At 34.3% G+C, this 13,467-nt stretch overlaps 1 protein-coding gene across 1 annotated transcript; it reads left to right on the top strand.

Annotated features, from left to right (window-relative positions):
- Positions 1-1,813: 1,813 nt before the first annotated feature.
- LOC129102625 (thymic stromal cotransporter homolog) lies at positions 1,814-11,666 on the top strand. Its single transcript, XM_054612852.1, has 7 exons — positions 1,814-2,311; positions 3,418-3,588; positions 3,931-4,146; positions 4,422-4,593; positions 8,304-8,387; positions 9,677-9,833; positions 10,567-11,666. The coding sequence occupies exons 1-7, from the start codon at positions 1,865-1,867 to the stop codon at positions 10,616-10,618; spliced, it is 1,299 nt and encodes a 432-aa protein (XP_054468827.1). The 5' UTR covers positions 1,814-1,864; the 3' UTR covers positions 10,619-11,666.
- Positions 11,667-13,467: the final 1,801 nt, after the last annotated feature.

Raw genomic sequence — 13,467 nt, 5'->3', positions numbered from 1 at the left:
GGGAAAAAAAAGTATTTAAAGGACTACTGTCCCATTTAATGAGATGGAGATGTTATTGTGGTGCAGCAGACGTTTGCAACGGAGGTAGGGCTGATGCTGATTGAGATTAATTTTATCACATGAGTTCAAGGACGAACAAAATGCTTTTTTGATGCATTACCATGTGACAGATATTAGATTTTAGAGAAGGTTGAACAGATTCTTTTTTTTTTAAGGATGAATGACAGACACAGATCCTTTGTGATGGATGATATTTTTACAGTGGTCTATTCTGGATTCCAGCTGAGCTCCTCCTGTATCTAAGCTTTATTTACAGCATGATTTGAGTTTTAAATGGCTTCATCCCTAGTTTACTGTAACTGCTGCAACACAATGTTAAACTGTATTATTGTACACACACACACACACACACACACACACACACACACACACACACACACACACTGTCCTTCAAAGGACACAATCAAACCCCTAACTCATTTTAATGAGTTTGCATTAGATACACTATAAGGCTTTGGAAATGGTTATGACATCATGCACATGCAGAGGAGTTCTAATTGTGTGATTTATTATTATTATGACTATGCTTTTGTTGTTTGAATGAGATGATTTATTTATCATTTTAAATGCTGGTAGCTTGTTTTGGCCTGCAGAAGCACCTGAGGTGTGTGTGTGTGTGTGTGTGTGTGTGTGTGTGTGTGTGTGTGTGTGTGTGTGTGTGTGTGTGTGTGTGTGTGTGTGTGTGTGTGTGTGTGTGTGTGTGTGTGTGTGTGTGTGTGTGTGTGTGTGTGTGTGTGTGTGTGTGTGTGTGTGTGTGTGTGTGTGATAAAGCAATCCTATTATACAGTATAACCTCTGTTCCTATGTTAACCACTTGTATGCTCATACTCTGCTTTGTTATTTTATAGCACATGTAAGGCTCACGGTTATACACCCACGATACATATTATGGATATTTTCTCATTAAAAACAAAACCTGTAAATGTTGGATTTCTGACTGGTTCATTCGTGTTTGTAAAGCCATAGTTGTGGGTTTGCATGTTCATCCAATTAACTAAAAACTTATATACACTGTCGAAACTATTAACACATTTTTCAAACATGCTGTAACTAAATGTACACTGTCATTTATTGACCAGTCTTTATATTGTCTGGTTCCAGCTTCTCCAACCTGATGATTTGCAGTTTGTTTCATGTTTTCATGTCATCATTGCAAACTGATTCTTTTTTTTTGGCTTTTTGGATTGTTGGATGGTCATAACAAGCAAGATGGGCTCCAGGAACATGTGATGGCCATTTATTTAAATTATTTTTTTACCATGTTTTCACCTTTTACACACCAAACAACCAATTGGTTAATTGAAAAAGTAACCAACAAGGACATTAATTGCTGACTAAGATAAATTACTGTAGCTATTTCCTGGTTTTCATTGTGTCCTGTCATGCATTTTCTGAATAACACAACCAGGGGGGCAGTATCATTTTACTTTCACTTTTATTTATTTATTTATTTATTTATTACAGTTCAGTAAGATATTAGTTCTAAACTAACACAGCAGAAACACATGGTTGTAGTTCTCTCACTGTTAAAACTAACACAGCAGAAACGCCTGGTTGTATGTATCGAGTTAAAAGAGTGAAGCACTAACACCATAGTGACTCAGAGGTGGAGGACAAGGGTGGTTTCCAAAATATCTCACCCTGTAGCAGACACACTTCCCCTTTCAGCACGCCTGTTTTGTGAGCACATTAAGAGGAGGAGGAAGGGGAGTGTTTTTAGATTCCTCAGTTTAAAACTCTTCACAATGGTTTAAGTTTAACAAAGGAAAGACTTCAGACAAGGCTGTCGTTCAAAGTCTTCATCATGGCCTTGCTGAACCTGTGTCAAAGGTTAGAGCCGACCATCGTGCTGGAGCAGCTGGGCAGCTCTCTGTTCTCCACCGCCCTGCAGATGGTGGTTAAAGACCGCTGTGCCAACACCACCCACCTGTCCGGGGAGGCCAGCCAGCAGAGAGCCATGACGGACTTCTACATGACCTATAACCTCACCACCCTGCTGGTTCCGATCTTACCTGCGCTGCTCCTGTCCAGGTTAGGCGACCGCGGCTGGAGGAGGCTCCCCATCGCGGTGCCCCTGGTCGGGTACCTGCTGCTGAGTCTCTCCCTGGTCCTGGTGGTCGTTCTCCGGCTCCCGGTGGAGGTGATGTTCGGCGCGGCGGCTGTGTACGGTCTGTGCGGCGGCTTCGGAGCCTACTGGCCCGGGGTGATGACTCTGGCCGCGGTCTCCTCCACGGCCACTGACCGGTCCAAGGTCAGTTTATACTCCCAGATTCATAACATAGTGCAGGAAGCAGGCCTACTTACAGAAAGCCTATGTTAAGGGTAGTGTTATGTGTATTATTATTCTTAGATTTCATTATTATTATTCTTAGATTTCATTATGATTAAATTCATTAATTAATGTACATTTTTATTTTATTTTTTGTTTTTAGTGTTTTATTATTATATTTGATTATTGTGATTGTTCTACCCTGTGCAGCACCTTGAGATTTCTTTGTATTTTAAAGTGTGCTATATAAATAAAATCCATTATTATTATTATTATTAAACAACAAAATTGCCGAGACATACAGTACAAGTCAAAAGTTTGGACACACTTTCTCATTCAACTACTTTGAAGAATGTAAAATATAAAACATATTCTGCATTTGTTTGTTTACCACATAATTCCATATGTGTTCCTTCATAGTTTGGATGTCTTCAATATTAATCTACAATCATTGAATGAGAAGGTGTGTCCAAAACTGTACTGTTCAAAATATATATATATATAAATAAAAAAATGCAGCAGATAAAAAAATATAAAATATATACATAAGTACCAGTCAAAAGTTTGGACACACCTTCTCATTCAACTACTTTTAAGAATCTAAAATATAAAACATATTCTGGTTTGTTGAGCATTTGTTTGTTTACCACATAATTCCATATGTGTTCCTTCATAGTTTGGATGTCTTCAATATTAATCTACAATGTAGAAAAAAAAAAATAAAAATAAAGAAAAACCATTGAATGAGAAGGTGTCCAAACTTTTGACTGGTAATGTATTTGTTCATTGCAAATCTGTATTTGACGTCACATATTAGAAAATGTGACCAAAATATACCCTCTTTCGACCTCTGTTATGTTAGAGACTCAACGCCTGATCATATCAGTCATAGCCCTTAATGCATAATAATGATTTGCATATGAATGCTTTAACCTAACCAGGAATGGCAGAAAAATAACCACAAATAACAAGCATTTATCTGCGTAGAACAAAAACAACAACCTTATCAAACAAATGGTCTTCAAGTTGTAGTCAGACCATGAGGTCGACTTTTTAAAAGGATTAACGTGTGTCCATGTCCCACGCAGGTGATGATGACAGTGGAGCTGGTGTATGGAACAGCAGGTCTGATTGGCAGCCTAGCTTCGGGTCATATGTTCTTGCTGTACAGCTCCAGTTTGGGAAATGGAACCATCCTGATCGCTGTGGGTGCACTGCTGCAACTGCTCAGCCTCATACATTCCTCTGTTCTGCTGCAGGTTTGTTTTGTCTGTCCTGTATGTTTAGAGTTTTGTGTCCCCGGAGCTTTTCATTTCTAGCTCGGCCCCTGCCTGGCACCTTTCCTTATATATCTCATGAGGAATGAAACCCTACAAGTTTTACGTGCCAAGATTGAAATTGTTTACGCATGAGCTGTTCACCTCCAGGGATCAAGCTAAAATCTACTACTCTCTAATTTAATAAAGTATGCAGACACTGGAATTAACTCACTCCAGTAAACACTGTGCATTTTAAGAAAAGATAAATAGTTAAATCATTTAGAGCAATATACAGCAGTATACAGCTCATGCAGATGTTAAATGTGTCGATCTTAATTTAAGGTGAAACCCGAATCCAACACAGAGCCAGAGGACAACACCCTCCTCCTTCCTCATTCCTCAGATGAAGTTCCTGTAGAGGCTCCTGCTGAGAGAAGCAGGGTGAATGTAGTTCTGCTGGTTGCAACAGCCGTCCTGTACGTGTCTGCAGTGGGTGGAGGAGTAGAAATAATGGAAGTCTTTGTGCTAAAGGAGCCACTCAACTGGGATGCCACTCAGGTAACATTATGCTCTTTTTGTATGTTTGAATTAAGTCTTGTATTTGGAATTTAAAAGTGATTTTCTTGATATGCTATTATATACTAGCTATATATTGATCTACAGTAGATTCATATATACATGGTGTTTTTTTGTGCCCAGTATAGTGTACATTGGTTTTTATCTTATCTCACTTTTAATTTGACTTTCTCCTCTTTTTCTCTTTCTGTTGCACTTTCTGGTTTGCTGTCCAATTACTTAATTTGCATCGTTTCATTTTGACTCTTTTCCTCCAGGTGGGTTATGGGCATGCAGCAGGCTCTATGATTTTCATCACTAGTTTCTTTGGCGTCATTGTGTTTCGTCGATGCGCCAGCGACGTAACGCTCATCCTGATCGGAATGCTGTCTTTCGCCTCGGGAATTTACTTCATGTCCTTCGTCACGACTACCTACATGTTCTACCTCGGTAAGCATCTTAGATTGCACATTTTAACTCTATCAAAATAAAAAGCAACGTTTTTCTTCCTGCAGTTTAATGTCTTACCCCCTGATGAAAGCCAAAACTTTCAGTTAACAATATAGTAATAAGTAGTATAGTAATAACTATGTTTAATATAAATTATTCTGCCAATATAAATAGAAAAAGCAACCTACCACACTTTCTCAGAGCTCGAGATGGTGTCTTTAGATTGGTTGTTTTTGTCTGACTAACAGTCCGAGAAAAAAAAAAAAGTTATATGACGAAAAATGAAGAATACTAAGGCATAAGAAGTATAATATGCCAAATAAGTCATGAATATTCATAGTATTGTATGCCCAAAAAAGTCATACTGCATTGTATTTTGAAAAAAGCCATAGTAAGTAATTGTAAAGTTATAGTATTAGTTTTAAAAAGTATATAATGTCGCAAGAATCATGAAAAGTCATAGTTTAGTATCTAAAATAGGACTTAAATGACTAAAGTCACAGTATAGTATGTTGTAAAAAGATGTTAGAAGTCATAATATTTTATATCGCAAAAAGTCATAGTATAGTTCATCTAAAAAAGAATCAAATGGCTTCATTGTAATTTCACATAAAAAGCAAATGTATAGTATGTCGAAAAAGTCATAAAAAAGTCATAGTATAGTATGTCGAATAAAAACATTAAAAAGTCACAGTAAAGTATGTTGAATAAAGTCATGATATAGTACGATGAAAAAAGGCATTAAAAAGTCATAGTTTAATACGTTGAAAAAAGTCATAAAATAGTCATCGTAAAGTATGTTGTTAAAAATCATAGTATTGTATGTCAAAAAGATCTTAAGATAGTGTGTCAAGAAAAAGTCCCAAAAAAGTCATAGTAGGTCTCAAAAGGTAATATAAAAGTAAAACTACAGTAAGTCAAAACATGTCATAGTATCTTTTGTCAAAAAACGTTTTAAAAAGTAATTGTATAGTATGTAGAAAAAAGTCTTAAAAAGTCAAGGTATTATGTCAAACAAAGTCTTTTAAGAGTGTAGTATGCTTTAAAAAAGTAATATAAAAGTCATAGTATGTATGTCGGAAGAAAAAGTCATAATATAGTATGTCAAAAATAGTTTCCATATTGTATGTAGAAAAAAAGTCATAGTATATTATGTCTAAAAAGGCATAAGAAAGTCATAGTTTATCGTAAAAAGTCATAACAGGTCATAGGATATTATGTTGAAAGAAGCCTTGAATAAATCATTTAAAAAATATGTCAAATAAAAAATAAAAAGTAATGAATAAGTCATAGTATAGTATGTAGAAATTATTCATATTATAATATTAAATCCTAATTCAACTTCTGCAACAAAAATTGGAGACCGATTCAAAGAATAACCATAACCAACCAACACACACATTGAAAGTCAGTAATCAGCAATATAAGGAAGTTTTCATGTGGTTAACTTTTACCAGCTTGAACTACATCCTGTTCAGTAGTGGCTCATCAGCTGACCAGAGTCCTGTAAGAGAAAGAGCAGCTCGGATTAGTAAAGTAAAACCCAAGTGTATATGAGTGGTCTTCCCGATGTTTAATGTTTGACATTAAAAAATCCTCATCATTTGATTGTATGATATGTTGAAAAATGTATTAATAAGTAATTGTATAGCATGTCAAAAAAAGTAAAAAAAATAAAAAAGACATAGTAAAGTATGTACAAAAAAAGCCTTTAAAAGTCATAGTAAAGTGAGTCAAAGATCGTCAAAAAAAGTCATAGTATAGTATGTCGCAAAAAGTCATAGCAAGGTATATTTATAAAAGTTACGAAAAATTCAGTGTATTAGATGTCGAAAAAAGCAAAATAAGTCACAGTGTAGTATTTAGAAAAAAAGTCACAAAAGTCATAGTCTAGTATGTCAAAAATGATCAGGAAAAAGTGATGGCATGGGATGTCGTAAAAAGTCATAAATTCATATTATAGTATGTCCTAAAACGTCTTTAAAAAGTTATAGTATAGTATGTTGAAAAGGAGTCATATCAATGTATGTCACAAAAAATCTTTAAAAAGTCAAAGTATAGTAACTCGAAAAAGCCTTAAAAAGTTGTAGTAAAGTTTGTCGAAAAAAGTCCTATAACAGTTATAGTTCAGTAAGTCGAAAATCGTCCAAAAAAAGCCATAGCACAGTATAGCGAAAAAAGTCACAGAATACCATGTATAGTAGAGTATGGCGAAAAAAGTCATATAAAAGTCATAGTACAGTATGTCGAAAAAAAGTCATGAAAAAGTAATAGTATAGTACGTACAAAAAGTAATGGTATATTCTGTCAAAACTAAAGCATAACAAAGGCATACTATTGTATGTCCAAAAAAGTCATAAAAAAAATAATAGTATAGTATGTTGTAAATTGTCATGGTAAAGTATGTAAAGTACTTTAGTATAAAGAATGCTGAAAAAAGTCACTGTAAAGTTTGTCAAAAAAAAGTCATAGTAAAATATCCCTTAAAAAGTCTTAAAAAAGTCATACTATAGTAAGATAGAGAAATTCATAAAAAAACTCACAGTATAGTATGTCGTCAAAAGGCAAAAAAAAATGTCAGAATATATTTTGGCGATACACTTTAAAGGATAGTATGTCACTTAACGTCATAAAACAGTCGCAGTATTGTAGGCCAAAATGAAGTCCAAATAAACTTATAATAAAATAAGTTGAAAAAAGTCATATTAAAGTCATAGTATAGTATGCCGAATACAGCCACTGTGTTGTTCAAAAAAAGTCATAAAAAAGTAATATTATAGTATGTCGTTTAAAGTTTAAAAAGTCATAGTATTGTATGGCCAAAAAAGTCTAAGTATAGCATGTCGATAAACGTACCATTATATATTATGTTGAAAATAGTGAAAAACTAGTATAGTATGGCAAAAAAAGTCAGTGTAGTATGTTGAAATAAATAATAAGAAAGCCATAGTGTAGTATGTCGAAAGAACTCATAAAAAAGTCACAGTATAGTAAGTCATAAAATAGTATGGTACATAAAAAATCGTATATCATGTCAAAAAAGTCATTAAAAAAGTCATAGCATAGTTTATTGTTAAAAGTCATGGTTTACTATGTCGAAAAAAAGTCATGAGAAAAAAAATAATATTGTCTGGTGAAATAAATTCATAAAAAAGTCATAGTAATGTATTTCGAACAAAGAAAAAAAAATGTCACAGTATTGTATGTTGAAAAAAGTAATAGTATATTGTGTCGAAAACAATTCATAAAAAAGTCATAATATTGTATGTTGAAAAAAGTCATAGTAATGTATGTAGAAAAACATTATAGTATAGTAGGTCGAAAAAGTCAAAAAAAGCAATTGTAAAATTTGTCAAACAAAACATTTAAATATACATAGTATGGTATGCCATAGAAAATGTTATGATTATATGTTATTTCATTAAAAATGCTATTAAGAGGAGTCCTAGTATAGTATGTCATGAAAAAGTCAATAAGTCTAGAAGTATAGAGTGCCATAAAAAAAAGTTGTGAGTAAAGAACTAGCAGGTACAAGCTCAAACAACAGCAAATGAAAATGGAAATGTTTCATGAAATTTGTAAGATGCTGAACCAGCAAGCAGTGGTAAACAGAAATGATGAAGATAATGCAAAGAGAGATGGATGGGTGCAAAAGGATATTGTGGAGGAATTGAGAGTAAAATAGCTAATCAATGTTCATTTTTCCGCAGCTCGCTCACTCAACTTGTTTGCTCTCATCCCGATGCCTACAATCAGATCTCTGATCTCACAGCAGGTTCCAGCTGTTTCATGTGGTGAGTATCAAAGCTGCCTGTGTAGGTTTTTAAAAGCACGACAGATGAGTAATAACATTAGAGATAATTGAACAGTGAAAACAAATAAATTCATAGCAGGGTTATGCCCATGCTATTGATGGCCTCATTAATATGACTATAAAAGAAATAATTATGGAGAGGATTGGGAACATCACGTGTACGGCTTAACAACTTAAAGATTCCATTAAAAGTTACAGCTTACAATTTAAGATCATTAAAGGGTCAGTCCTTAACTCTAAAAAAAGAGCGATCATTTTTTTTTTAATACCACTAGTGTTTTCATAGGGACTATTTCTTTGGTAGAAAGTAGTTCTGAAGAAAGATATTCCAAACAAGGTCAGTGGATTATCCAGAGTAACCAGGATGTTGTTTTTGGAAAGAGATGTTTCTGTTAAATTCAATGTAATGCTCTTCAATTCAATTGAATTTAGATTTCATCGCCTCCGTTGTAGTGGAGGCCATTAAAACCTGGGCATTTCAAACTTTATTTTTTTCTGTCAAAATTAAAATAATTAAAAACATTCTATCAGTCAGACTTTCCCCTCACAATGTTAATCAAAACTCTGCCAAAGCAGTAACAGCTGACTTCATTTTTCTTAAACGTGCCTTTTGTTTGAACTGTCCGTACATACTGCAGTGATATAATATGGACAGTGTCATGATAAGAGTATGTCACAGTGAGTACAGGAGGAAGTTGTTGAAAAATGTTAAAGTTGAGTTTGTGACCAAAAGTTCATGGACAGGTCAGAAAAAAAAAGCTACTTATCCCCTTAAATTTCTACCAACAATCTATGATATTTAGGGTATTTTAGGGGTTACTTTGTGATGACAGTTAAGTCATACATGTCACCTGTCTGATATATAACTATGACTCTGACTTGAGACGAACAATCTAGCTTCATTTTTGGGTCTTCAAGGGAAAAAAACAAGGCTTCTCTGAGGCAGTTATGGTTAGATTTTGATCAAGCTTTCTTCTTTTTGAAACAAACACACAAACAAACATTTGTCTTTCTATACCTGTGACGCTCGTTGACACAATCCATTTCCTAACCTGTAGGTTACATAAAATAAGTCTCAACCCTCAAACAGCCATTTGAAGGTCTGTCCCAAAGTGAGGAAGCAAATTGTCCTCACCTTACAAAATGTCCTTACTCCAAAGGTCTTAAACTCAAATTAGAAATAAGAAAAAATGTATATGTATGTACATGTTTCCTCTGGACATTTTTTAACTTCTCTTTCCTTTTCCCTACGTGTACTCATCCCATCAGGCACCACTCTCACATGTCTACAGTTGACTCTGACGTTTGCCGGTCTGGCGTACATCCCTGCCTTTACTAAGATCTATCAGAGAACCGTGGACGGGTTCCCAGGCTTTGTCTTCATGCTCTCCAGCATCATTACAGTACTGGGAATGATACCTCTCAGGTAGGATGTGGCTATTTTTATTTTGCTTTATATTGTCAGTTATAGGTATATTCCTACCAGGGCTCTCTATTTGCTTAGTGTTGTTTTTTAGTTCCCTCAAAAACCAGAAATGTATTTGGCCTTTTTTTTTAATTTATATTTTTAAATTGAATGAAAATTAAGTTAGTCTAATAGTCAATGTGGTGGAAATTAAATGCATTAATTTCCCTGTGAGAAATAACCAAAATCTGGTTAGGAACCATATTTACAATGAAAGCACTTTGTTGTTTAATCATGTTTTGTACTTTTACATTTTTTGGGGGGACAAAAAGTTAAATGAAAAGGTTGATACCATTCCCGTTTCTGTCGATCGAGTATAAAGTTGGACCAATGAGTCAATTAGCTTAGCATAAAGATTGGAAACAGGGGTAAACAGGTAGCACATTTCAATTCTTTTTTTATCTTACTAAACTACTTGTTTTTTTATACCTACTCGTACATTGTTTTTCTTTACTTCTCAGAGCACCCCATTTTATATTCACAATCAATTTTATCCATACCCTATTAAGATAAGATCTAATTAAAAGACATCAAGGGTATTTGATATATCTATTGTCTCTACATGGTCTATGCCTGGTGCTGGTAAGATTTGTATGATTCAAATTTGCATTAAAAACTGACTTTGAAGCACACACTCTGAACTTCTTATTTACGTATATATTTATGATATGTATTTCCTCTCTTCTCCCTCCAGTATTGTCGGCTACAGATCACGTCAGAAGAAGTCAAGGATTCCAGTAGACTGATGGCACTGACCTCAACGGCCGTAGTGGGCTCGTAAGAGGCAGACTGGAACCGAGACATGAAAATGGGCTGAAAGGAGAACAGTGCTTTAAACTCACTTCCTATTTTGCTTAAGCTTTAGACAATGCAGAAAGACGTTTACAATTGGCTTTGGCTGTTACAGGATGAACAGACAGCAGGTTCTGCCCAGTTTTTTTGACACAACATTTCGAAATGGGTGAACTTTGTTGGAATCGAGGTCATGGCCTCAACAACACACCCAAGGTGATTTCAACATAATGTGTCATCGAGTGTGTCAGACATGTTGCTTTGTAAGCATATCCTAACGGAGAGTAAGAATGGCTCACTGAAGCATTTAAACAAGTTTACTGTTGTGAACCGGCTCAAACTGAATCGCATTAAGCCGTGAATATAAAACATTTTCGATACCATTGTGACTCTGATACTTCATTTAAGACTAGGATGATGGAATATAATTTGACAGAAATTGGAATTTCTATTTCCAGTTATCAACATTGTTCAAATTTTGTGTACTTTGGTATTTTTTGTAATGTTTTGTTCTAAGATGTGTAAAGTGAGTCCACTTGTCTTTGTTGATTTTTTTATAGTAATGTTTGGCCAGGTGATTTTGTATTTGGTTGGAAAGCACTTTTCAACACTCCTTAGATATGTGTTTTTCAACTACTGTTGGATATAATCATGATAAATTAGATTATAATAATTTATGCATTTCAGACAATATGCTGGCAAGTGCAAGTTTCTGACCTTCGCTTTATGGAACTCCTGGTGTATCTGAAGGGAATAAAATGTAGCCTGTATTATTAATTTAGCATTATGCACGCATTGTACACTTTAAAAAGCACACACACAAAAGCGCTGCTGTAAATGGGTTTAAATAAATCTTATTACACCTAAGGTACTGTTTAAGCTGGTGTAATGGTTTGAAGGAAATGTTAAATATTTGCAGTGATGAACTGAACCCTTATGTTTTGTAAAAGTCTAGTTTTTTATGAGTTTCTTTTTTTTTTAAATAAACCATTCTGAGATATGTTTTGGGAGATTTATTTTGTTTCTATGAAACTAACTGGGCGTATTATGAAATTTACTCTTATTCTGATAATAAAAGGTATTAAGAACATTTAAAATGTTTTTGTCTTTATAATTACTATCGCATTTTAAGACTCACATCTAAACCAGTTCAATTAGTTTAAATATACACCGGATCAGTATTACTTTATGCATTTTCATCAAATAATGACTTGTTTTTTGTGCCCTCACAAAACATTTTAAGTGCTGAATACAAAGAAAATGTTAAAAAAAGAAAAAGAAAACAGACCTGAGCAGACAAGTATCAAACGCATTCTTTCTTTTTATTATTGGTCCAATATATCCAAAAAAATCATTTGAGGTAAAGATAAATTGCATCAAAACGACAACAATATACAAGCTTATTTATAATTACAACAAGATGTTATTAACATCCAAATGTACAATTAGGGCTGAACGTAAACAGTACACACTGGGGAGGAACAGAAATAGGAAAAGACTGAAACTAGATTCAAATGTTTTCGTTACTTTTAACCTTTCATACAGGTTTGATTGATCAGGTTTATCTCGCACTGCAAATCTGATTTTCTCATTATGTTTGAATCCAAGACGGGGAAAAAAAGACGGGGACGTTTTGGCTTTGACACATTTGACTTGTACATTAAAAGAAAAACAAAAACATTTGTCTGCTGCTACTCTCCCTTTTTTACAGGCTTGTACAGTGGCAGCATTGTCCCTGTTTGGGGCTTTAACCTGAATCAGCTTTGCAGACGATGTCTTTCTTAACATTACAGAATCAAGTAAATCCCCTTCACTATTAGTTGTCAGATTTGGCAACTGAAAGAAAGCTTTTTGAGAATTTATTTTAAGCAGACATATCTGCCAGGAGTTGGGGCTACATATATAGTGCAAAAGTAAATCAGCAGGCACACAGTTAAAAACGGGGATTTTACAATGGCTATGAGTAAGTAGAAGTAAATGTATCAGAGAACTATTGTTGGGGTCCCAATGAGTATACAAAATAAAAATAAATAAATGTTTAATTCCTCATATTTCGTTTATGCAGATGCATCTTCAAAATCCCTTCTAAAGTCGATGTGTAATTGTAATCCTCACATACTCATTAGAAACCTAACAATGATCACCTGCTTCTTTTATACAAAAATAGACTCAGCTGTACCATATAATTCAGCTGTACATTTGGCTATATTGAATATACAGTATATTTTCATTAGAGCAAAAATACATTTCAAATCCATTCTGAATGCTCCCAAAACTTGCTCATGCTCAGGTCAGGTCACCTCAGCAGGAAAGTCTACAGATTCCCCAATGCCACAATTCACATTGCTCAGCTGTAAACAGATCTGATCCAGAAAACAAAAACACAACTAAAAAGAAAGAGTGACCTTAGTCACTTTTTATGTTCTATTAGAGCATTTTTAAATGTTGTTGGGATTGCTACATTTACTTTTCCTTCGCTCTTTATCAAGTTAATATATTTAAATGTATCTGGGTTACAGTGAAATTAGTTGCTGGTTGAAATGAAAGGAAAATTATGTGGAAAAGTGGAAATTAAACCTTTTGCTGTCTTATGGGGTTCTTGAGTGCAGTATGCTTATACTGTATGAACCTTTTTTTTAAAAAAGGTTATACTGACAAGTCTCATAAAACAATCTGTTTTTAAAGCTGCCAAGTGGAGTTTTCTTGTAAACAAATGTATGTTCACATTCAGTCTTAGTCTTTGTTCTTACCAAAACACTTTTGTGTTTCCTTGGTATACAAACAGAAACACTGCTCTATAGTG

The sequence above is a fragment of the Anoplopoma fimbria genome, chromosome 14 (assembly GCF_027596085.1).
Source record: "Anoplopoma fimbria isolate UVic2021 breed Golden Eagle Sablefish chromosome 14, Afim_UVic_2022, whole genome shotgun sequence".
Lineage (NCBI taxonomy): Eukaryota > Metazoa > Chordata > Actinopteri > Perciformes > Anoplopomatidae > Anoplopoma > Anoplopoma fimbria.
Note: the sequence above shows the minus strand (reverse complement) of the source record. Positions and strands in the feature narration are given on the sequence as shown.